General features: G+C 38.7%; 1 protein-coding gene across 7 annotated transcripts in view; it reads left to right on the top strand.

Annotated features, from left to right (window-relative positions):
• Positions 1-26,589, top strand: part of PPARG (peroxisome proliferator activated receptor gamma) — a 121,454-nt gene that overhangs the window by 81,433 nt on the left and 13,432 nt on the right. For 4 of the 7 annotated variants that reach the window (XM_057705272.1, XM_057705275.1, XM_057705273.1 and 1 more), the window contains 3 exons: positions 6,930-7,068; positions 13,047-13,246; positions 22,521-22,971. In XM_057705272.1, coding sequence (XP_057561255.1) covers positions 6,930-7,068; positions 13,047-13,246; positions 22,521-22,971 — 790 coding nt within the window. Of the gene's footprint in view, positions 1-6,929; positions 7,069-13,046; positions 13,247-13,332; positions 13,424-14,568; positions 14,810-22,520; positions 22,972-26,589 lie in introns of those variants that run through there. The other 3 variants (XM_057705276.1, XM_057705277.1, XM_057705279.1) reach the window with 3 other exon arrangements.

Below are 26,589 nucleotides of genomic sequence, written 5' to 3'. Positions count from 1 at the left end.
TAGAGGTATATAATTTTGAATAAATTATGGCTAAATTCTGAGAAATACCTGAAGAAATCATTCAGTTTTGGTCATCTTGGTAATTTATGTTGATAAATAAAAGTATGGTTGGTTAAGTTTCCACAATAAATTATTGGGTTTTTTGGGGGGCTGGTAAAGTACTTAGAAAACTAGAAGGTTTAAGCAAATAGTTTCACTGTGATTCTGTTCATTAGATACTTTTGGAGAGTTAACATTTCTGAGAACAGCTAAAAATTGAAAGGTAAATATTGTCAGTAGTTGCTTATAGTGTTAAAGCTAAGTTCTGAGGGCATAAAAACTTAGAAGTTAAAAGCAAGCAAAGAAGGAAAGTAGCAAAAAGAAGAGAAAAGAGGGAGGAGAAAACCCAAGTGCCCTTGAGTTACAAACAGAAATGTTCTAAGGCAGAGGTGGAGAATAAACACTTAAAACCTGACGAACCTAGGGGAGTCCTTCACCTACCAGAAGTAAACATATAAACAAAAGCAGAAGAAAATTAACAGTATTGTATAGTAACCTGCAGTAACTTGCAAACCATCTGAAATATGGACTAAAATGCGAAGACGGTTATGCTAACCTTGGAAGGGAAAGTAAACATCCATTCATTTTAAAGACAAGACTAGGGACTTCCCTGATGGTGCACTGGTTAAGAATCTGCCTGCCAATGCAGGGGACACAGGTTCGATCCCTGGTCTGGGAAGATCACACATGCCACAGAAAAATTAAGCCCATGCACCACAACTACTGAGCCTGTGCTCTAGAGGCTGCAAGCCACAACTACTGAGCCCACGAGCCACAACTATTGAAGCCCATGCACCTAGAGCCCATGCTCTGCAACAAGAGAGGCCACTGCAATGAGAAGCCCGTGCACCGCAATGAAGAGTAGCCCCCACCCGCCACAACTAGAGAAAGCCCGTGAGCAGCAACGAAGACCCAACAGAGCCAAAAATAAATATATAAATAAATAAATCTTAAAGAAAAAAAGACAAGAATAAGAAAAATGTTAGAGGAATAATATACTTGGGCTTTTCCAAGTATAAGTCAGTAGTTCTCAAAGTGTGGTCGCTAAGACCCTTTCAAGACACCCATGAGGTTGACACTCATGATAATGTTGTTATTTCCCTTTTTCACTCTCATTCTCTCAGGAGTGTAAGTGGAGTGTTCCAGAAGCTACGTGACATGGGATGTTAGCATAGTTCTGATGCCTGATGGAATGTGGCTGGTGTGTTCCTGTACATAATAATTTCTCAGGTTTTATTTCTAGCCTGATCAATGCCAATAGGGATAGCCCACATAAACAAAAGCTCTTTGAAAGCCTCAACAGTTTGTTAAGAGAGTAAAGGGGTGCTGAGACCAAAAAGTTTGAGAACCACTGTTATAAGGAATGAGGCTAAAGACATACCCACTCATTCTTTGCTACTTTGGAGTTATACAGAATTCTGCCACACTCTGAATGCAGCTAAATTAGACCAGTGGCTGTCAGTAATCAAAGATACCGCCTTCACTCATCAGCAGTACTCAATGAAAATGAAATTAACACATGTTAGACTCACCTGTATGTATTTTCTGAAAGGTGCTTTGACAGTTTAACATCTGTGATTTCAGTAGAATGTGGGATATAGCCATAATTAAAATACAGTTGACCACAAACCTGCAAACTAATTTATGGATTGAAGAAAATAGTTATATTGCTTAAGATAACTGTCAGTAGGTCCTCTCAAACAGCTTCACAGTGCCAGTGGGACAGGTTTATGTTGGTGATCCTTGTCAAAATTCAGGCAGGAATAAAAAGATTGGGTTTGGATTACAGGAAAACAGCAATGGATTATTCAGTAATTAATATTACAGGCGTAGGTAATACGTAACCTATAGCTACTGAAAGATTAATAAACTTTAGAGCTTGCAAAGCTAACCTTTATTGCTTACAAATTGGACACATTTTTTTTCTCTAGTAGGTTTCATCATACTTTTGTGTCTGAAGTGAAAGATCATTTTAGACTATCTACTATAGACTTAACTAAAGGAATAAGGAAACACAATCTACTATACAATACAGTGTAATCTATTTTTGTATTTCTGTGTATTTTGTATTCCTACCTCAAGAAGAGTTTTTAGTATATCCCCATGTGCTGTGCCAGCTCATTGATCCAGCCTCTGTGGGCCATACCATTTCATGATAAAGCTGATTGCAGATCCGACACAGGGCATTTAATCTCACTGTAAAATTAACAATACCACTCTTAGGTCTCATGGCACCTGAAGTTTTGTTACTAGTAAAGCCGTGAAGGAGAGGTTGGAGAAGAAAACTTTTAAGGAAAAAAAAACAGGCATTACGTTCTCACAAGCAAATGTGAAGACTTTATATTAAAAGTATACACAAAACAATTTTCTGAAATGGTGACTGATGCATCTCCATCGCACTAATTCACAGACTTCATGGTAATCAGAACTGTGAACTGTTGAAATTGCACATCATTTTATGGATGCTGACATAATAAAAAAGTGTTGTTAACGAGTGTTTGTTTGTTGGCAATATGAAGAAACCTTTGAGAAGCCTGCTTCATTCTTCAAGTCAAGAAATAATTTTACAGGAAAAAAAACACTCAGAGCCTTGTATCTTCCTCTCTCGATTTCTTGAAAGAGTCAAATGACAAGAAAACAGTTGGTTATTATGAACTTAGTCTTTAAAAAAAAAAAAGTAAAAGCAAGTTCTAAGCTTGTGCTGGAGTCTGTATATATTTAGTTCAAGATTTTAGGGCTTCCCTGGTAATGGTTAAGAATCTGCCTGCCAAGGCAGGGAACACGGGTTCGATCCCTGGTCTGGGAACATCCCATGTGCCACAGAGCAACTGAGCCCATGTGCCACAAATACTGAGCCTGCGCTCTAGAGCCCATGAGCCACAACTAATGAGCCCAAGTGCCACAGCTATTAAAGCCCGTACGCCTAGAGCCCGTGCAAAGCAACAAGAGAAGCCACCGCAGTGAGAAGCCCACGCACCACAACAAAGAGTAGCCCCTGCTATCTGCAACTACAGAAAGCCTGTGTGCAGCAACAAAGATTCAATGCAGCCAATAAATAAAAATAAATTGATTTAAAAAAGATTTTATGTGCATAGTCAGTACATAAATGATGTACAGAATGATTATTCTTCAACATTGGAATCATTACAAAATGAGTGTGATACACTTTGAAAGACATCCTAGGAATCAAAACAAAAGATTACATTATAAGGGTTAAAGTTAAAAAACATAATTCTCTTATTTAGAAGTCTTCCTCTCCAACCATGCCAAATAAGTGAGTACTCTGGGACCTGCCAGCTAGCCAAGTAGCATTTTCAACCACTAATATTAGGTTTTAAAAGGGAACATCAGAGAAGCAGTCAAGGATATCATAAAATATATATGGTCACAATGGCAAAAATCAAAACAAAATTTCTCACCAATATTTGTCAGTGACAGTAGTTCTATACTTTAGCCTTCTGTGAATCATTGGGGAAAAAATGTCTTTTAAATATTCACAGCTTCTTAGAACTCTTTGAGAAAAGAGGCTTAACTTTCCAGCCTATCCTACACAGGACATATCCTTTGGGATATTGCTTATCTCACAAGAGGTAGGGAAAACTCCAAAACATTAATAGCAAGACAAACAAACAAAATTCTAGGTCTTGAGCTGTAGCTGCAGGCACACTTGGAGGGGCAGAGTTTCCTCATGATAGATGCCCATAGGAATACCAAGGTGCAGCATTGTCCCACGGGTATATACCTGTATCAGTATTCTGAGCCATCGGTAAGAAGCTGAGTCTGTGGCTTCTGAGTTGAGCCAGAATTCTCAAGAGAGTCTGAAGTAGTCATAAACCAGTGGCACCCCTGGCTTCCAACAAAAGGATCTTCAAATTCTCTTTGGAGGAAAGAATTCCCAATTTAGACCCTGTAGGATTCTCACAGTTTAAGGTCAAGAAATAAGTTTACACACACACACACACACACACACACACACACATACACACACACACACACACGTATATGTATATCAGCAATAAACAAACAGACTTAGACCTCTCCACCCGTACCCAAGGAAAGCAGATATTAGAATTGCCTGATATAGAATGTTCAACAGCTGTGTATGAATTGTTTAAGGATAGAGGGCAGAATGGTAGCAATGAATGAGCAATAATAGACTATCAGGAATGACCAACAGCTTTGAAAATAAGTGAAACTTCTAAAAGTGAAAAATACAATCATTGAAATAAAAATTCAGTGCAGGGTTAAGTAGCATACTGGACACAGGAGAAGAAAGGATTTCTGAACTGAAAGATATATGCAAAGAAATTACTAAGAATGGGACAGACCAACAATGTCTTAAAGAATATGTCCTACCCAGAATCTTCTAGAACTTGAAGCCTCTTTTAGTTCTTGAAGGATTCAAAGGATCTTTGAATATTAAAAATATATGTCTTCTTTAGTAATGAATAGTACAGAATTCTTCTCGCTAATGAACTTTGGTGAGAGAAGTTTGCTTTTACTTACTTTTGCCATTGTAATTTTTTGTCATCTTATTTGGCTGTTGTTCTGATGTTTACCTTTGTGATCAACATTAATGAGTAATTACTGGTAAGAAGATGAAAAAAAATAAAAGAGAAGTTCAGAAATATTGAAAGCTTGAAAACAAAGTTTTAACACGTAATGAATTGGAGTACCAAAACTGATAAACAAGTGAAACCATGATGCAGAAAACATGTCCAAGAAGATAAATGAAAGAAATCCATGGCTAGACACACTGAAGTAAAACTGCAGAATATGAAAAACAAAGAGAATATGTAAATGCAATCAAAGTCAATTGACAACAGACATCTCAACAGAGCAGTGAGAGCACAAAGACAATGGAATTCAGAGTGTTAAGAGGAAAAACTGAGTACCCTGTGCTCTTTCGAGAATGAGAGCAAAATGGAAAGGTTTACAAGTTAAAAAAAAAAAAAAAAGACTGAAATAGTGAACTTCAAGGACAGTAAGCCATAGAGAGAAGAATATATTTGCAATACCTATATATAGTGTGATACTACTTAATAAAGCCCCAAACTAGCATACCTAAGCAATGTAGTGTTTAGTTTTATAGACTGCTGTGATGAAACTATATTTTCTTAAAGGTCAAGGAAATTATAAACTCAAAATTGGGGATAATGATTATATTGTCAAGAGGCCATAGGGGCAGGAGTTGGATAAGGAAAGAACAGGTAAGTGCATGCAAGTGGCTGGTTATGATTTTAAATTTTGGGTTGGACAATGGGCTCGTGTGTGATAATTATCTTATGTTTTATAGTTACATGTATTTCCTACATGTTTGTACTTATTATATTTAATAAGATAGCAACAAAAACTGAAAGGAAAAGAGTATGCCAATGGCCTTGTAATATCTCAGTCATAGTTTAGAATCACAAAATATCAGAGATGGCCCAGAAAGGAAATTAAGTGACACACACATTTATTCAACAGATTTTACTGGAGCACTGTTGTTGGTGTTTGGGTTACATCAAGGGCGTAAGAGACCATCCCTTCCCCCAGGGAGCTCACAATTTTAGTTGGGCAGTGGGGAGGGGCAGAAAATAAACATAAATATAATAAGTAAATTATATGGTATGTTAGGAATTTATGCTATTGGGAGAAAAAGAAAACAAAACAAGAGCGGAGTGAAGAAGAGCAAGAACTGCCGAGGAGAGGTGGGGACAGGGACAGGCCTCAGTATGAAATAAGGTAGATAAGGCTCATTGAGAAGTTGAGGTGTTAGCACAACTTGAAGGCAGCGAGGGAAACAGGCAATTGTGTATTTAGAACAGGAGCTTTTCAAGAACAAGAGGGAAAGAAGTTGAAAGTGACTTCAAGGATGGAGTTGTATCAGCTGGGATGGAGAGCGCTGCAGTGAAGTAAGCTCATAGGGTACAATCAGAACTTCAGAGTTGTACATGCTGTGTTAGAGATGGTATTAGATGTCCAAGTGAAGATGTCAAGTAAGTAGCTGAACGTACTTGTCTAGATGAACTCTAGAACAGGTAGAAATCTGGAGAAAGTCAAAATGCTTGTCAGTGGTAGAATCCATCCTAATTCAGTGCTTAGTGTATCAAACAGGGCCAGATACATTTGAAAGAATTAAAAAGTGCGTTTCATGAAGATGAACACAGTAGAAGTGAGTAGGAATACTCTGAATGAAACAAAATATGCAGTAAGAAAACATTTCAGGTCTTTCATAAATATATAAACATAGCAGAATTCAGCCTCAAATTGACATATTTGCTATTTTGAGATAGCAGTCAATTTTCTGATGATTTATATGTTACTTCTCATGTTATTTTCCATTATCTCTTTTTGTTTGTAGGCTCCAACGGTTATGGAGCACTGTTTCAAATGCATAAATAACTGAAACTGATTCTGTAGGAAATTATGCAACATAGAGAATTCCAAAAAATTCCCCACATGTGGACTTTTATTGGTCCTGCTCGTGTTTTAGAATGAAATGACTATAACTTTGCCAAACTGCTTAGCACAATTATAAGGCTAGAGCACGCTGTTGGAATGATTTACAGAGAGACTGAACTGATTACATGGTGTTTTATTTGCATTACATTAAATCCAGAGCACTTCTTAGAGCTTGCTGAAATCCCGATGTGGAGCCAAGATGCACTGAATGACATCAGTAGGTTGTGGTCCCTGTCTAAGAGCTAAAAAAGGACAGTGAAGATCCTCTGGTTCTTTATTTTATAGCAGAGAACACTGAGAGAGGTTAAGTGATTTGTCTAAAGTCACCAGTGACCGAATGTGTCCAGAACCTACCTTAGCCTCTGATACCCAGGCCAGTGGGCCTTTAGCCATTGTCACAAACACTGAAAGTTTGCTTCCTTTTTTTCCGTATCCGTTTGCAGGGTTTCTTCCGGAGGACAATCAGATTGAAGCTTATTTATGATAGGTGTGATCTTAACTGTCGGATCCACAAAAAAAGTAGAAATAAATGTCAGTACTGCCGGTTTCAGAAATGCCTTGCTGTGGGGATGTCTCATAACGGTAAGTGAGTCCTTAGTGCCACATACTTTATTATTCTTATTATGGCTGCCAGATCAGTAGGCACGAGGGTCATTGCTGAAAATGTGTACGGTGTTTCCACAGATTGCCAGATTTCAGAATGTTGCTTGCTGATAAAACGTTTCTCAATTAGGTCAGAATTTTTCAGCTTTAAATGTGAATCCTTCTCTCTTCTAGTTGGGCATCTGCCATGATGGAAGAAAAGACTGGGAAATCTGGGCAGTGACAGAAATAACTAGTATTCTGAAACAAATGTGGTTAATTTTTTTGTGTTGATTTAATAGTATTAAAAACAGAATTATACTTTACTGACATATATATCTGTGGTTTCTACTTTTAAAAATTTTTATTGGAGTACAGTTGATTTACAAAGTTGTGTTAGTTTCAGGTGTACAGCAAAGTGAACCAGTTATACATAGACATATATCCACTCTTTTTTTGTTTTTAGATTCTTTTCCCAGATAGGCAATTACAGAGTGTTGAGTGGAGTTCTCTGTGCTATACGGGTCCTTATTAGTTATCTATTTTATATATAGTAGTTTCTACTTTAAATATAAGAAAATTCTGATTTCTGGATATGGAACTTACGTGGTGTATCAGAATTTAGATACATGTCCTTTTTTTCTCTTTACTATGCAAAAATGAGTAGAACACTATCCTTGACTTTATACAGCATACAATTTGTGGATTAAGCAAATATTTTAAAGTTTCACAAAGCTTCAGTGTCCATAGTAACATAAGAGAGTAAAACTTTCTACTTTTTAAACCTGTATGTAAAGTCAAGCTTATGATTTGGAGTGTCCACTTGAGGGAAGGACTGTAGAAGACCCATGTTTTCATGAACTATAGAACCAAGTCAGTAAAATCATGGAAGACAGCCCTGTTTGAAGAAATAGTTCTTAATCACCACTTGGCTCTCATTGGGTGACTGGCTCAGAAAAAATTTTTTTATTTAACTTGGTAATATTATATTTGTCAAGCATTAGTCAGTGCTTTCCAAAATAATTATGGGCTCAGGAGGTATAAAATGCCAAAGTTATCCAATTAAATCCAAAGTCTCGTGTCATCATATACCCTATTTTTTTTCTTTCTTTTATCTTTTCCTCTCTCAGAATTGATCCAGTAAGAGGATGTAATATTTGAAGTCAATCTTCATCTATAAGGACTCCAAAGTATCTGTGAAAATTAAATTTTTGTTCCATCATGCAGGTGTTTGGTTTTTATAGTCAAATCAAGATATTGAGGAATCACTAACTGACTTGATCTTCTACCCTTAAAAAATAATTTACAAAATTATATTTGTATCATTAATACGGGGTCATTTTCTCTAAAGGCAGGAATGTATTTTGAGTAGATCTATCAGCTATACTAGACAGGATGGAAATTTGGTCCAACTTTCCTCAACAGTTGATTACATCTGCTGTGTATACAACTGCAGTCATTAATTGCAAGATAATTTCTGCTTTAAACCCATCAATTTCCTTTTTTTTCAGAATTCATAAAACATGAGGGTACATTTTCAATTCCAAGATTATATTTTAGGTGATGCAATTAAGTTGCAATACACTTATTTTATCTTTATGAAGAAATCATTGACTTTGAGGTCATTATTACTGAGACTGCCTAGGAAAGGAGGCCAGTTTTGCTTTTAATGCTATTTTTTTTTTTTTGGTCCTTTAAAAATTGTCACTTTTCATGTTGATGTAAAATATATTTCCTGTTCTTGCACACATTCACATGAAATATATATTGATTATTGTTTATAGGCAAATAATGTTTAAAGTCCAACCTATATAGTATTGATGGTATAATTTTCTCTTTCCAGAAAAGTCAAAGAAAGATATCATGAACTTGATAATAAAGTCATCTTTTGACTTCTCATGACAATTAGCTTACTCTGTTTAGAGAGAGGAGCAGTCTTGGTAAAGAGTGGTTGGTTAGTTCTTGCAAAGGCAAAAAAAGAAAGAGAGAGAGAGGGAAGGAGGGAGGGGGAGAGAGAGAGAAGGAAGGAAGAAAGGAAGAAAGGAGGAAAGGAAGAAAGAGAGACAGAGAAAGAAATTAAATGTCATGGCATCAAAGACATGCAGTTCAGCATCTACAGCATTGCAAACATGACTAAGTAAATCCCCTTTCAAGGGTTTTGATGGGAATGGGTTGCACTGAAAAGAAAACATTCATTTGATCTATACACATGAAGGGGAACTTAACAAGTAGGTTTTGATTAGTTTATACCCAGATGTGCTTCTCGCTGTTCGCAGTACTCACAAGAAGAAATGAACATCCCCCGAAGTGAATTCTCTCTTTTCTGTGTTACTTTTCCTTCTGCTCTTTGCTCTCTGTTCAGTCCCTTCAGTGCATTTAGCTTCCTGGTTAGCCACCAGCTCCCAGCTTCGAAGGAGGCTTCAAAGTCACCTTCAAGGATCCCTAAGGACCCTGGGAACTATTGTTGGAAAATCACTAAAAGCAGTGATTGCTAAGTCCTATCAACTTTGAAAATTCTATGATTCTACGTAAATCAAACAGCCTACCTTGCTTTTCAACCAGCTAGTCTATGTCTTACAGACAGTGCCACGGTCTTCCAAATATCTAGGTGTCTGTCATTTGCCTGAATGTAAAAGTTTCCATCTGAATGTTTTGATGCCATAAAAATAGAATTCATATGCCTGGATCAGGGCCTCCATATGTTCTGATCAGTTGCTCAGCAATTCAAGGCCATATGCTTGATGATCGTGTAAGGATGTAACCCCAGAATACAAATCCAGAGCAGTCTGGGCTAGGGAAAGTATAAGTGGTATATCTGGTTAATGTTCATGTTATATGGTTCCATCTTCAGATGAAACTTTCGTTTTGACTTGACATGTAGTCTAAACATCGTAGAAGGACACGATTTCAGAATTCTTCCAGTTGGATACATAGTTGTTTCTCAAATATCCAGCATTAGGTAGAAGAAGCACCCAGATGTTGGACTGATATGCTTTGGGAGGAAATTTTTTGTTTTTCTGTAATGATCAGGATAAACGAAGTTCCAGTTATTTTGGTATTTAACAATCCATCGTTTCTAGACCACGTTCAATCCTGCTGACAGCTCCAGAGTCTGCCTGGGTCGTCCCAACACAGTCAGCTCAGTGCCCTGTCTAGACACCACCTTTAGAGGAAAGCTCTAAGTGAAAGTAAAGCAGAAATAAAGACCCAAATTCCTAAGTGATCACTGTATCAGCTACTACTTGTTTTACACTTTGGAATAGTGATGGTGTAGAATCTTAATAAAAACACTCTTGCAGATTAATGTTGCTTCTTCAGTCAAATGGATACTCACACACATTTTTACAGTTTTTCAAAGCTCAATTTCTGTTTTAAAGTCCTGCTGTCAAGATCCCTGACATTAATCATATTTTTAAAAATGTGTCGTCTTTGTTTTTAATAGGATAATTTTGTCATTAAGAATTTTGACTAGTGAATATTTCATATTCCAGAGCTGCTTTTTTGTGGATGAACTAAATAATAAAATAATGTGTAGGCTGTGCATTGAAAAAAAATAATCTGAAACAGAGAAGAATTGATTTATATTACTTATGAGACATTCAGCTAGGTTTTCCCCATACCATTGAGTTTGGACAAAAATAATATTTTTTATAAATATGAAAAGTTACTGAAACCTTAGCATTACTGATTAGGATACCCTATTATATAAATGATGGATTTTTTTCTTTTACTTAAAAAAAATGAAAGCATTTCAAAATAATTTTTAGCAGCTTCATAAAATTCTAGAAAAATGGTTTCACGGATTTTTGTGGCACTCGGCATTTTTAAGGTAGTGCTTCTTCCTTGTAAACAGAAGCGCTGATGTGTATTGCAAAAAAGAAAATCCGTGAATGGCAGATAAATTTAAACTGCAATATGTTACTTTTCGTTTCTTTAGTCTTCTTTGTGGTATAAGGAAAAATTACCCAAATGTTAACTTTCAGAAAATATGATAAAGTAAAAAGTCCTAAAGCAGGTGGCAGCTGTGGTACTTATACCTGCAGGGTGTTCGTTACCGTCCACAGTCTAGCCTTCACCTCCTTTTCCCACTGCTGCCCTTTCCACTTACATTTCGGACGAACTGTGGACTTTGCTGTTCCTGCAAATCGCACTGTGATAGGACACCTGTGGGGCTCTGCTTACTGTGTCCTTCCATTCCCTGTCAAAATACTACGCGGTCTTGAAGGCTCAGTTCAAGTGCCTTCTCTTTCACCCCGCTTCTAATTCCCCATTCTTCCTCTTCTCTGTGTTTCTTACCTTTCCTATAGCACCACATTCTTATAAAGCAAGGGAGCGCTCACACCTATATTACCAAAAAACCAAACTACTGATAGCAGTAAAAAGAAGTTAGAGAGGGAAAAAATCAGGGAAATCCATCAGAAGACCAGTTCAATATTGTGGACTAAGACATTGGGAACACTGAGAAGAAATGACAGAGAGAAATATCACAGCCGCGACTGAGGAGTACAAGTGTCCAAGGAGAGAGAGGTTGTCAAAGATTATTCAAGGTGTCTAGTTTGGCTGATAGAGTGTATTAATCAAGAGAGGAACACAGGAAGAGGAGACAGTTTGGAGGAGAAAATGAAAAGTTTGATTTTATGTTGCATTTGAGGTGTTTAAGGAATATCCAGCATGCATGTGCAAAGGAACACAGGAAAAAGCGAAAAATAAGGATCCAAGTCTCAGGAAAGAGAGCGTAGCAGTCATTAGCACATTTTCTGAGTTAGAGAGAAGATCGAACTAGGAATAGCAGAATATAAGTGAAGGAAGAGGGGCCATCAAAGAGGTCTGGAAAATAGCAGGCGGAAAGATAGGAGGGCCAGAAAAGCAGAAACCAGCGTGAGAAAAATTTGAAGTAAGAGGATGGAGAAGGTCAGCACTGTGAAGGACAGGGAGGAAGCTGGGCAGCTCAAGCAGAATGAGCGCTGAGAAGAGGCCCCTGGCTCTGACTGTGAGAAAAGCTTTAGGGCCTTTTAAGAGTGAAGTTTTGGTGAATTTAAATGAGGGAAAGCTGGAGTGCAGTGGGTTGGGAAGTAAATAGTGAGACGGAGAGGGAAGACGACTCTTCCATGAAATCCCGTGGTGGAGGAAAGAGCATGAGAGGGGGAGATCATACCAGTGTCAGAAGCTGACACTCTGCTTAGGTGGAAAGGAAAAAGCTGGTTAAGAGCAGTACATGAGAGAGAGAATAATCCGTGTATATTTAGGCTCTTTTATATTAGGCCCTTCTCATCCTGTGTCTCCCAGTCCAGTCTGTCGAGCCAGGGTCTTCCGTCAAACCGGTGTTCAGTGAATGAATTAAATGATGTCAAGTAAGACTTCAGAGTCAGATGAGGCCGTGCTGTCTTGCTCATCTCAAGCTTTGGAAAGAACCTAGGCAAATGTTTAAATATCCTCTACAGATAGTTTGAAAAGTGTTACTCCAACTTAAAAATTATTTAATAATGGTGATAAGGCTGCTCCTTGTTTTTAGAGGAGCTAGAAAATAAAATGATAGTTATTAGGTTGCCAAATCCTGCAAAACCTCCAAATGTGCACATTTCCCCTCAAGAAAGAGAGGTGGAAAAACATAACTTATTGGCAACATTCATATAAAAAGCAATAGTGTTATACGTCGTGTTTACAGGCTACAGCTGCTGCAAAATAAGCAAGTTAAAAGTGGAAAAACCGACCACGAGACAAAGCCTTACTCATTGTCAAAAGCCTGATATGACTGCACATTTACCCCTTAGATGTTAAAGGACAAAAACATTTTTAAGACGATTCAACTCAGTCCACTGACTCTCCCCCCACCCCCCAGTGTTCATTACAGCATTATTTACAACAGCCAAGACGTGGGAACAACCTAAGTGTCCATCGATGAATGAAAGGAAAAAGAAGTTGTGATGTATATATACAGTAAAGCAATAATTCATCCTGCTATTTCTCTTCCTCTGTAGCCATCAGGTTTGGGCGGATGCCACAGGCTGAGAAGGAGAAGCTGTTGGCGGAGATCTCCAGTGATATTGACCAACTGAACCCAGAGTCTGCTGATCTCCGGGCCCTGGCGAAACATTTGTATGACTCGTACATAAAGTCCTTCCCGCTGACCAAAGCAAAGGCGAGGGCGATCTTGACAGGAAAGACAACAGACAAATCAGTTAGTTCTCTTCTGCTGTCTTCATTTGGGGTGGCCGGGTTTGTTGTTGTTTTTCCTTTGAGTAAATGACTCACCTTGTCACACAGACACACACACACACGAGTACCACTCAGCTGTTGGCTGGTACCTACCGCAGGCTGAGACTGAAACAGAGGAAAGGAAGTATTTTCAGATAGGGTAAGTAAACATTATTTTAAATGGGGAAAAACTCCTTCAGGTTCTCCTCATAAAATTTTTGAGAATAGCATAAAAAGCTACAGGTCATCTTAACTTGCACAAATGAACTCTAACCTCCTTCATCCCACCATACTCTTTCAGGATCCATGTCTTTTCTTGTCATCAAAATAACTGACCACATCTATATGCCTTCAAACAGCTCTGCTTTTCTCTGGGAAGGGCCTGACCTAGGTTTGGAAAAGGTAGTCAATCCCATTATTGTATCATTCAGAACTACTCGAATTACCTCTTTGTTCTCCGTGGGGCATAAAAATACGTTTCGGGTATTACATCACATTTCTTTCCTTATAGCACTGTCTTGATTATTCTTGGGAACTGGAAACTCTGTTCTTTTATCATGTGTATGAATTTTATCCTCTTGGAGGCTCTGAGCAGCCTGGGCTACCCCACTGGATTCTCAAACATCTGTAGGCACATGGATGACCACCATTTAGGAAACTCAGAGTGGGGTACAGTGGTGATTGAGTCAAGTTTTCCAAGAAGCAGAATGCTTCCCTGATAGGAAGCTGAGAAAGCAACTTGGAATTATATTAAAACAAAATATAACTATGCCTGAATTCTGGCCCCAATTCTGCCATCTACTTGCACTGTGACCTGGGTCACATCTCTGTACCGCAGTTTTCACACGTAGGGTCTGACTCTGCAGCAGGTCCCTAGGGTAGTAGGAGCCACAGAGCATTCAGAAGACACTGTCCTAACCCTTGAAAGCCTTTTTATGCTGTTGTTTATTTTCAGATGAACACCTGCGGGGAGGTGTGTGATTACTGGACAGAAATGTGTAACTCTTTCCCACTCAGTTATATTTGGGGGAAAGTTTTATCACCCGTAAATGTATTTTGATGACTACTTCAAGGTGTTATTTTCTTTCCTTTTAGCTAAACCATAAGAGTAGAATCAGCTAATAGAAAAAGAAAACTGCTGTGGGATATTGCTGCATAAAAAGCCAAATGTCAAGAAGGGCAGTGGGTTTTCTGACAGTATTATACCTGTATCCAGTTGTTTATAATTTTTTTAAATCTTGCACATTTATTATGGTCAAGACCCATGACTACCTTACAGCTGCTATTATTATCCTCTTTTTAAAGATGAGGAATCCGAAGTCCAGAGAGGGTGAACACTTTGTCCTGAGGTCACAGAGTTAGCATGTGGAAGACGCAACACCAGAACGCAGGCCCTGTGCCTCTACTTGAGTGTGTTCTCCTCCTGGAAGCCAGTCCTGCCCATCAGCCAGCAATGGCCAGGTTGACATAGACACTGTGGAAGTTTCACCTTGGGAAAGCATTCTGAGTTATGGTTTTTTTTAATGGATATTTAGAACGGCAGGAATTTTCCACCTTGTTCTGCTGTCTGAGTACATTCACAGTCAGGAAATTTTCCTTGTGCTGTTTTGTTCTTCTTGAATTCTAGTGAGGAGGGCCACTGTCTTCCATAGGGCAGGGCAACAGATTATAGGTCTTAGCAAAGCTGAGTCTATGTATTCTTTAAATGAAAAAATTAGGGCACAGCAAACCAAAAGCAAGTGACCGCTCCATAGCTGATTTGACTACAGAAAGTAAACAGTCTTCATTTAAAAGTAGAGAAACAAAAGGAAAATCAGTGACATGGCTAAACAGGGTTAACAATTGAAGGCAGCTTGCGCTGAGGGCCCCATGGGACAGGGAATCTTGCCGGAGACCCTGAGCTGGGAGAGGCTTGGTGACGGGGAAAGCCCAGAGCACAGTGTTTACTCCATAGTTTGCCTCGAGCCCCTTAGTTTCCAGGAACTGTTTTCTCACCTTCTCTTTATCTTTGAATCCAGACCTGCAATCCACACTGGAAATCCTATTAATTTAACAGTACCTGAAAGATAAGAGGGAAGCATTTAAAAAAGAAATTTCCCTAGGAGTCAAGATTTTAAATTTACACTCTGGTGGCCAGCATACTGTTCTCTGGTGTTACAGGGGGCCCAGAGCCCGATCCACGTAAATCACTTTAAAAGCTCTCTCCAGTCGACTCCTTGGTTCTAAATCTTTGCGTTAAAACTAAGGTAATTGTAGGCTCTTTATGGGGTAAATAGGTATTAAGCTATTTCAAGGGATAGGGCTGCAAAATGCTTGATTATAGGCTTCTCAAGTTTGTCCTTTTTCCCCCTATAGTAACTAGGACTGTGCTTTGCCTGTAATAGTTACTCAGAATATATTTGCTTAATTGAATTAAAAGCTGCTGCCTATGCCCTTTGAAATTCTGGACTTTCATCAGAGGGCCTCTAGCCCAAGATTTGCTCACCAACCTGGACATCATTAAAGATCTGGATAGAGGCAGAACTGCCTCTTGTTAGGGTCTGGGAAGAAAAGAGAGACTGGGCCAAATTAGAATAGTCCATCCCCTGATTACACAAAACTGAAATAGAATTGTTTGGCTCTCTCTTCTCTCCTTATCTTGCAAAATCAAATTAAACACTAGTGGAAAGAAATAGTTCAGAGAAGGATCTGGGAAAGGGAAAAAAATCAAAATGTGGTTTCCAACGGAGACTAGAGATTTGTTCTTTATCTTACGTGGTCATGTTATTCATCTGATAGCATCTATCTCAGGGCTGTTACGTTATCTCTTGGCCAGGACTATTGAAAGTTAAGATTTGCATTGATAGGAGAAGTTTTGCAAAAGTGTGGACTCTTGAGAGGATGGGGGATGTGGAAAAGGGGCCGAGGCTGGCGCAGTAGAGCAATCTGGGTCTCACTAAACACCCTGCTTGAACCGAGATTGTTAGGGTTGGTTCAGTCAAGCCTGGGGGAGGCTACTCAGCATAGTGGATGAACAACCAGTTACCCAGAACCTTTGGAAAAGGAAATTACTTCACTGAAGAGGTCATTCTTTAAATTTACCTTCCTGCGCATTTTAACCATTGCCTGTTTTGTCTCATTTGTGAAGTGCCTGCGAATCTTTCCTCTCAGGCACAATTCTAGCATCTGCCTCCAGGCCAGCCAGGACTTCTCCCTTTCCCACTAAACTCTCTTCTGTCTCTTATGCCACTTGCATCTTGCAGAGCAGGTAAATGAACAGATAAATTAAATGCTCCCCACTCCCTTCCTGTCTTTTTAACTTTGACATCATATCTTTGGGATATGATGGCCCTACTTTCATTGTCTTGCCTCAAAGAATAATGCTTGGGAACCTTAGGCTCAGGGAAAAATGGGAAATGGAATCGCTGGGTGTGGATCACCAAAGAAGAAATTTTAGGAGCACTAACCCTTTTAGCCACCCTCAAATAGGAATGGAACTGACTCTCCCCGGTCTATTTCCCTTTCAATGGCTTGTTCCAGCCCGGCCCCTTCTTTGAGAGAGGCTGCTGAACTCTAAAAACCACGAATATGCTAGAACTAGGGTGCTCTGTCTCCTGAAGGCAACCTGAGAACTGAATGGACTTTGGAAGTTGTCAGTGTTTGACTATGACCCTGATGTGATGATCACAGTGGGTGTGTCATTGTCATGTGATCCCGTGTTTGTTGATGAAAATAAATAGAGAGTGGTTTTCAAAAACCATTTTCAGTGCCATGGTTTGTCATAAAACAATAAATAGAAAAACCCTTGGTGTATCTGCCAACTTTTCACTCCATATCTGAGAGACGGTGAGGCCCTCCTGGCTGCACTCTGTCTGCAAATAAGGAATAAAACTTGTTATTTGTACTATATTGGACTTTGGGTCCCAAAGCATTCTATTGCTTATGATGGGTATATGTGGAGTCACTTTTTATAATTACAGGAGCAAACTGGTGCCATCATAAAAATGGTTCTTCTAAATAGTGTGTGAAATATGAACCTTACAAATAGTAAAACCAGTATGGAAATGTAAACTTTTGTGAAAACAGTTCTGTACTCATTTAAATTTTCTCATTTACAAGGGCCGTCAAATCTAGTAACTCAAACTGTTGGAAAGATATCTGTCCTTTTAAATCCTACACTTCACAGCTAAACAAAGTGTGGTCTCTTCCCCCCTTTCACTGTGGAAAAGCCTGAGTGAACTGGTATTTGTTCCCCTGAGGAGGAAGAGACCAGACAGATCCTCAGAGAAAAGAGCCTTAGGAACCACAGTATAAATAAAGAGCAGAATGGTAGCGCTGATTTGTTTTGATGGTGACTAAAGAAGTTGGGCCCCTGGAATCATTAATCCATATATTCATCCTAAAAAAGTAAATTTCTTTATTTCCAATACTGTCAGGAATAACTAAAGATATAACAGATCTGAACCGATGGTGTTCTTTCAGACAGTAAATTTAAAAGATAATATTCTATATGGTTACGAAGGAAAGCATTTGAATTTTTTTTCATTTTTAATGATTAGACTCAGTTGGCCAGTACCCTCATTTGCCAGCTGAGTAACATTTTGGCCAGCAATGGATGTTTCTTTAAGAGCTGTGGCTGTGTGCTGGTTCATTAGCGTGAGAATAATTCTTCCTATAAAGTTTCCATTTGTCTTAAATCTCTAAACCATGCAGGAAAACAAGATTACATTTGAGACACTTTCAAACTTAACTTTGATCACATACAGCACTTAATTGGCACCTCTAGGAAATAATAGTTCAAAGGGCACTGCCTCCAAGATCCCAGCATATGAGTTAAAAAGCTCCAATTCCTCCCGGAGTAGTCATTTTATTTAAAAAAGCAAAAGTGGGGAAGTTATGTAGAAAGTAACAGAAAGAGAAAAGAATTAGTCATGAGCTTAGGGTTTGCTATAAATAGCTGTTGGACTTTGGAAGGTCTCTGGCTTCAGTTTATTCGCACCTAGTCAGAGAATGGTGATGTAGGTTATTTCTGAAGACCCTTTAGTTCTCTAAACCCCATGGTTCTCAACAAGAGGGAAATAAGCACAACAGGGGAGAAACCAGAAAGAAGTTGAGGAAACCCAACCAATGCATTTTGGATTAACATTCACCCACTGCAGCTAATCAAGGAGAATTGTGTGTGTCAAAGGATGAAAAGCCAGTCAGAAGTATAAAAAGGAAGAACAAAACAGCATGAAGAAGATAGGCCTTAAGAATTCAATTCTCTCCCTTGAGCCTTTGCCCTAATCTGTCAAGAAAACTAAGACTGCCAGGAGAGCCCTGTGGGATGGGGCACCGCTTTTCCCAGGCCAGTTTTAACTCTAACGTGGTTACCGAGTGATTGTCTCCTGCACTAATTTCATTCTCCCAAATTGGAGAAATCACCAGAACAATGTGTGCTTTCTTAGTTGATTTGCTCATTTATCTCCTCTTGCTTGCCATTTGATTATTCAAAAGGAGTTATAAAGTTAGCGCGTTCATGTATCATCACTAAAACAACTCACATAGTAAAATGCTGATGTTGGGCTATGAAGAAACAATATCGTTCTCTCTGTCCATTCAAAAAAAGTAAACTTTTATGACTCTACTTGTTTTCATTAGTAAGCCAGCTTCCCCATGATCTTTGTGTTATACACAGGAGGTGTGCAATAGATCTAGAACCAATTTTAATTATGTGTAAAAACAGTACCCTTGATCCCATCCTGGCTTTGATATGTGGAGCCATTTTTGAAAATCAAAATATATCAAAATAAATTACACTTGATGTATCTCTCCAAAGAAAACTAACTTCTTCTTACAGAAACCCTTTTGTTTTCCTGGAGAAATGTGTTCCAGTGTGATTTTCTTCATTCCATTCTGACCTTTTACTGGTCTGTCCAAAATAGGAGAAGTGCAAGCATTTACAACAAGCCAGAGGCCAGTTCACCATGAAGCTCATGAGGTTTCAGGGCCTCTGCCTTGTACAGAGCCCCTTCCAGTGCTCAAGGAAGGGCCTAAACTGTTTGTTCTTATAATTTGTGTTACTGAACCCAACAGTTGTCATAAATGTACTCAACAATTGTGTACGTTTCAGGCCCCACAAAGCCTGGATCTATCCCTGATAATGTCCTAGACGTAATTAAGCACTCTTTCCTGTTAAGGAAAGATGCTTATCTAGTCATTTGATATAGTGTCTGAAGATAAATACATTGTTAGCCCCAAACTAGAAGTGTAAAATCATTAAGACCATATTTGAAGAGGGTATGGTTCCTCTTCCAATGGCAGATGGTCCAGTGATACCGTGCAAGCTAATAGAGCATATAAGGCTTTCCCTTTGCTTTGTAGAAAATACAGAAACGTGGAAGTGAAGTACATTTTATGTGGACTGTTTTACCAGAAGTGTATATATTAAATTAATGATTCAAGATAAACACCACAGGCTGAATTCCACCCATGGTTTTAGGAGATCAGCCCTCTGCAAGCCAGGTGGGCCACAGTCTTTTCACTGTTTCAGGATAAGGAGGTCCCAGTGTGAAATGTGCAGGTGAACTGTTTGCAGTTTAAGAATTGGTGAATTGGTGGCAAAGAAAGGCAGCTCTCCAGGCAGATCGTGTCTGGATCACTCTTGCAGTGTGACAGATGCATGTGGGGGCAGAAAGAATCTATGCAGACTTCAAAAATGCAATACAAACAGCACAGTCAGCTATGACAAGGAAAAACAGAGAAATCCACCTGGGGTTCATTTGCATGTCAATACCCAGAATTCTCTGCCAGTTCACGTTTTAAAATTGCTGAAGAGATCTTTTTTAAAAAAAAACTGGAATGGTTTGGCATGACGGTGGGGGCCACTGATTCCTTTCTCTGTCCTTGAGTGTTTACTGCCAGGATATCCTGACCAACGTCGATTGCCAAGGGGTTACCAAGTCACATTGTTGTTAAATTGGGAGAGAAAATTAGCAGGATTTTGTGCCCTATGTGCAACTCTCACAGAGTTTCAAAAACAGGAACCTGGGGTTTTATATGAGGGGACAGGGGAAGTCGAGGGGAAGAGTCACAGGATGATTTATCAGGGCATAGTTCCAGATAAATTGCTTACGTGGAGGTGGAAGAATTTTATGTACCCATTCTGTGCCAAGAAGCCGAGTGGCTGAGCTCATCCAAAAGTTGAAGTGGGCAGACTGAGGTACCGTCTTTCCATATGTGAAGAGGGGATGATGTTATAGCTGTGGTTTTGCACTCATTCAGGTGCAGGTGGACTCTTCAGGTACCATCAGATTCTCATGGCAGTAAAGAAGGCCAAGCTCTTGTTAACATAAGTTATAATACACTACAAAACTCCTGGAGGACAGAAACCACCTCTCCCTAGGTTCCGTTACAGTTTCTCTCGTGATTAGAATCTGGCATTCTGGAGAAACTCGCACGTGTTAACTGATGGGACTGTTTATCCACTCTGTCGTTTTTTCTCTCTCCCATTAATAGTATCAACCTGAAGGGGGCAGGGAGGGGGTGCAGAATGCCACAAAACGTAGTAAGCACTATTCACTCCTGGTTTACTTGAAGACTTAGATCCACCAGGCGAGCTTACCCTTGGGTTACTCACATCTGTCCTACGCTGCGGTTTTGTATTTGCTAAACAGGACAATTGAAGTGAATTTTTGGGTTTAAAAAAAGTAACGGTTTCTGGAGGAACTCCAGTGAATGGTGTTGAAATAATAGGCAAGTTTGGGAATCTGCTCAACATCTAAAACCCCTTAGTATTAGTGTCATTTCCTTCAGCGTAGGACAGCCTTCATAGTTCGGTGAAGGGAATTCCCTGGCGGTCCAGTGGTTAGGACTCGGCGCGTTCACTGCCAGAGCCCAGGTTCAATCCCTGGTCAGGGAACTAAGATCCTGCAAGCTGTGTGGTGTGCCCCCCACCCAAAATAAAAAAAGAATAAGTTTGGTGAACATCATAGACTCCTATAGAGATTATTAGTTAGACTCTGAGCCAGTGGGTCTTGAAGCTGGTTACTGCCGTCATTCATTGCATCCACTTCCTCTTGCCAATGAGGAGAGATTTCTCAGCACCTCTGCTCAAAAGAAACTTTATTTTTAGTACATCAGAGAGTTTGTGTTGAGTGGACACATAGTGTGCACGCACACTCACACAGATTCACACACATGCATACATCACAGACACTACTGAGAAATGCAACTACATATCCTCAAGAGAAGAGTTGGAAACGTCCAATGCAATCCACTTCCCTTAGTTGAGAAATTTGAGGCCTAGGAAAGATAAATGACTTTTCTGAAGTCGTGTAGTTAACTGCAGAACCAAAGCTGGCACCCAGACACCCTCAACGCTTATTGAGGGGTAACTGCTTATAGAGTTCAGTAGATCCACCATATATATCAGTGTGGCTGCTTCTCATTCAGAGTAGCCTTGAGAATTTCACAAGGACCACAAACATTTGGTTAATTCTATACAAGGAAATGAAAGAGAAAAAGCATTTATGACTAACACAACACGCTTTTGAAAGCAGCCTGTTGCAAACCTGAGTAACTGATAAACGTGTTTTAATGATTCTTGACCCTTAAGGACACATACATTGAAAAATAAGTTCAACCCCTTTTTTAATTTGCCACTTTTGCAGCTTTTACCCACAGGCCTTATACAGCTGCTCTTTCTGAAACAAATTACTTCCAGAGCATTAAAAAAAAAAAGAAAGGAAAAAAAAAGGAAAGAAATAGACATTTTCTTGGCTCAGTGTTTTTAATCTGCTTCCATACTGATTTTTTAATAGTTAAGTATAGTTTACATATACACTGTTTCTTTCAAGATTTGAGTAGATTTAATCTAATACTGCAAGATTACTGTATGTTCAGGGTCTGTTCAACCCTGAGTTGCTGAAATAATTCTTTTATTGAAAGTGGGTTAAAAACATATCCCATTGAAAGCCAAAATAAACAGTAGATTTTGTATCATTTTAAAAATCAACGCAAAGACCCTCCAAACAACAGAAATTGGAGCTATTAGCCAGTCACAGGTGAAGTGTTGCAGTATAAGTGGAAGGAAAGGGAGCCCAACATTAGTGAAATGTGTTTAGTCCCAGAAGACAATTTGGAGAATTAATCAAGACATGAGTGTTTTCTCATTATTAAGTGTTTTAGACTTTAGTGAGTTTAGTCAGCAAAGCAAATGTATATAAAGAGCCTGGGATGGTGTTGACTATGAATTAGAAATCTCCAACTCAGCCACTTTCATCCTTTTTTCTTTGCAGCCATTTGTGATCTATGATATGAATTCCTTAATGATGGGAGAAGATAAAATCAAGTTCAAGCACATAACCCCCCTGCAGGAGCCGAGCAAAGAGGTGGCCATCCGCATCTTCCAAGGGTGTCAGTTCCGTTCCGTGGAAGCTGTGCAGGAGATCACAGAGTATGCCAAGAGCATTCCTGGGTTTGTAAACCTTGACTTGAATGACCAAGTAACTCTCCTAAAATATGGCGTCCATGAGATCATTTACACGATGCTGGCCTCCTTGATGAATAAAGACGGGGTTCTCATATCCGAGGGCCAAGGATTCATGACGAGGGAGTTTCTGAAGAGCCTGCGAAAGCCCTTTGGTGACTTTATGGAGCCCAAGTTCGAGTTTGCTGTGAAGTTCAATGCACTGGAATTAGATGACAGCGACTTGGCGATATTTATAGCTGTCATTATTCTCAGTGGAGGTAAGCTGCTTCTTTGGGTCTTCCATGAAAGAGGGTGGGGTGGCGGTGGGATGGCTGAAGGAATTTGGACTTTCCTTAGTGTTGGGCTATGTGCCTTTTCTCTCAGCACTTACCGCACTTTTGATATGGAAAATGCCAATGGGATAATGCCATGGGAGTGTCGCTACCCATGTGACATACCCAGCAAGAATATCATTGACTTCCTGTTTGAAGGTGTGGGGAACTCAGGGGCTTTTCTTTTGTTCTTCAAAATATTTTTTCAAGTCAAATCCAAACATAGAAGACAAATGCCCTCTTCTTTTATTCTCTTTATTTTCTTTTTCCTTGTCTTTTCCCTTTCCTTTCCAGAAGGCCAATCTATTCTTCATTTATGTAATGACTTGTGTAGCTTTGTAAGATGATGGTCACTTGGCATAGAGAAAGCACCACTGTGTTTGTGGTCAAATCATGGTCCGGCCACACCGTCAGTGAGGTATTGCACTGAGTTGCTTTCCCAGGATCAGGAATTAAGGAACACACATTCATTGACCCCTGTCTCCTCTCCCATGGTGAGTCCTCTGATGGCTTCCCATAAAGTACCTTTGTGAGGTGGTAGGCTGTGATTAAGAATGCAGTCTGAACCAGAGAACACCCAGCAGAGAAATAAATTGAGTTATTTAACCATTCATTGTACCTTTGGCCTTGCAAGGACATGATCTAAGTAACCAACTCCGAAAGCCAGGTTTTATACTAAATGCTACTCTCATTGGCCTCTCACGTTTCCAACTTGGGAGAAGAAAGTTTTAGTGTCATCTCTGTATATAAAGATTGTTTTCAGATGACCAGTTTTCATTACTGGTCCGTTCACCGGAAATGGACTTCGGGTGAGCTTTTTGTGTGTAATCTACAGAATATCCTCTGTGCGTGAAAACTGATATGTAGGGGGGTCCTGTAGATGTAAGCTGTGTGCAACTAGACAGCGTGTTGACAAAGAGCACGGTCCACTCTCTAGTCCTTTGTCGTCCAGTTACTCCAGAGCAGAAGGCTTCTGCAATCAGATGCATGGTTTATTAGTAATGATAACAGTAACAAACACTTATTAAGTACTTACTGTGTGCAAGAAGTGTTCCAACCACTTCACACACCTTCATTTAACTCTCAGAACTTTGATAAGGGAAGTTCCATTTTGCAAACGAAGAAACTGAAGCCCTGAAAGGTTCAGTCAGTTACCCAGCCAGCAGAGATGGAGCCTGGATGATGAACTGAGGCGGTCTGGCCCCAGAGTCTCCACTGATACTGCCCTTCACATGACTAGGGTGCGAATAGATAACACAGCACAGGTTGACTCTGAAGCCGCAGCCCTTTTTTTACGTTATGTTCAATATAACAAAAATATACTATCCAACACATTTTGATATCTTGACGGAATCTACTACTTAAACAAATTGACCCTTGATCCTCTGGGATCTGTGATTAATTCAGCAAAGAAGAATGAGATTCCAGTTTATTTGAAGTCCATTGGGAGAAAAAGATTCAATTCTGAAAAACCAGATTAGAAAACAAGTTGGTATTGTTTAACTAGCTAATATTTTAAGGCACATTTTATTTTTATTGAAAGATGGAAATATAATTATTAACAGGTGATATATTTCTAAGATTTTTTTTTCCTAATCATCCTATATATACCATGTTTATATTCCTTTTTTCACTTAATCATTTTCTCATGTCTTTAGTACTCTTTATTAATATTTTTTATTAATTTTAAAAAATAAAAGTAATACATGGTCATTTTATAATTCAAAGAGTACAGAAAGGTGTAAGGGAAAAGTAAAGCTCTCTATCCTCAGAATAAAGTAGAATTAACAAAGTCCTGTTTCCCCTTACTAAAAAGTTTCTATGCATGTGCTAGCACATATACTGTATATATATATATAGGCTACCATTAAAAAAATGTTTTTATATTGAAGTATAGTTGATTTATGATGTTTAATTTCTGCTGTACAGCAAAGTGATTCAGTTACATATATATACATTCTTTTTTTGCATTCTTTTCCATCATGGTTTATTACAGGATATTGAATATGATTCCTTGTGCTATACACTAGGAACTTGTTGTCCATCCATTCTGTATGTAATAGCTTACATCTGCTGACCCCAACCTCCCACTCCACTCCTCCCCCACCTCTGCTCCCTCTTGGCAACCACAAGTCTGTTCTCTATGTCTCTGAGTCTGTTTCTGTTTCATAGATAGGTTCACTTGTGTTGTATTTTAGATTCCATGTATAAGTGATATTATATGGTATTCGTCTTTCTGACTGAGTTCACTTCGTATGATAATCTCTGGCTGCATCCATGTTGCTGCAGATGGCATTATTTCATTCCTTTTTATGGCTGAGTAATATTCCGTTTTATTTATTTATATATATATATATATATATATATATATACACATATATATGTATATATACACCACATCTTCTTTATCCATCCATCTGTTGTTGGACATTTAGATTGTTTCCATGTCTTGGCTATTGTGAATAGTGCTGCTATGAACATAGGGGTGCATGTATCTTTTTGAATTATATTTTTGTCTAGATACCTGCCCAGGAGTGCGATTGCTGGATCATATGGCAACTCTATTTGTAGTTTTTTGAGGAAACGCCATACTGTTTTCCATATGTAATTGGAACATATGGAACATATTGGTACATAGATGTACCAATTTACATTCCCATCAACAGTGTAGAAGGGTTCCCTTTTCTCCACACCTTCCCCAGCATTTGTTATTTTAGACTTTGTAATGATGGCCATTCTGACTGGTGTGAGGTGGTACCTCATTGTAGTTTTGATTTGCATTTCTCTAATATATGCTACCATTTTTAATGACTATAACATATTTTATAAAAGATCATTAGTTACTAAATTATCTTCCTATTTATGTTTAGGTTGCTTATAATTTGTTATAAGAACCTATAGAGAAGAATATAAAAAATTATGGAAAATGTGTTCTAAATTCTACTACAGTGATTCTTCTTATGTGTAAATATCTGTTAATTTCAGATTATTTTCTCATTCTAAATTACCAGAAATGGAATTTCTGGGTAGATGGCTATGAACATATTTAAGTTTTTTGTTTCATTATTGCCGGATGATTTTTCCATGAAGTTTGTACCAGTTTATATTCCTACCACAGATACTAAGGGAGGCATTTGAAATAAGCCATTCAAAGATGCTTAGTTTCTACCCAGGAAAGGTCTAGACAAGAAATAATCATGATACCCATCCCGTCCCTCCCTGTGGCCTCAGAATGAAACTAAAAAAAAAAGAAAAAAAAAAGAAAGAAATAATCATGATAAATCAGGGCTTTTTGAACCTGAACAATGTTGTTTTATGGGCACATGAGACAACAGTGTGATTTCATCTAGAAAAGTGCCGTATACGTCCTACAACACACACGCTAGATTATTTAAAAGTCAGTGATTCAGTTAGGCCTTTAAAATTTTTATGACTTGGTCAAAAACAGCTAAGAATAACTTGATTCAATTTCATAGAAACTGCAGACTTTGGCTTTCAATTATGAAAACTAAAAATGATATCATTTGGCTTTCAATTATGAAAACTAAAAATGGTATCATTTAA

This window comes from Hippopotamus amphibius, chromosome 13, assembly GCF_030028045.1.
Source record: "Hippopotamus amphibius kiboko isolate mHipAmp2 chromosome 13, mHipAmp2.hap2, whole genome shotgun sequence".
Taxonomy (NCBI): Eukaryota; Metazoa; Chordata; class Mammalia; order Artiodactyla; family Hippopotamidae; genus Hippopotamus; species Hippopotamus amphibius.
The sequence above is the reverse complement of the archived record's forward strand: the minus strand, read 5'-3'. Positions and strand labels throughout refer to the sequence as shown.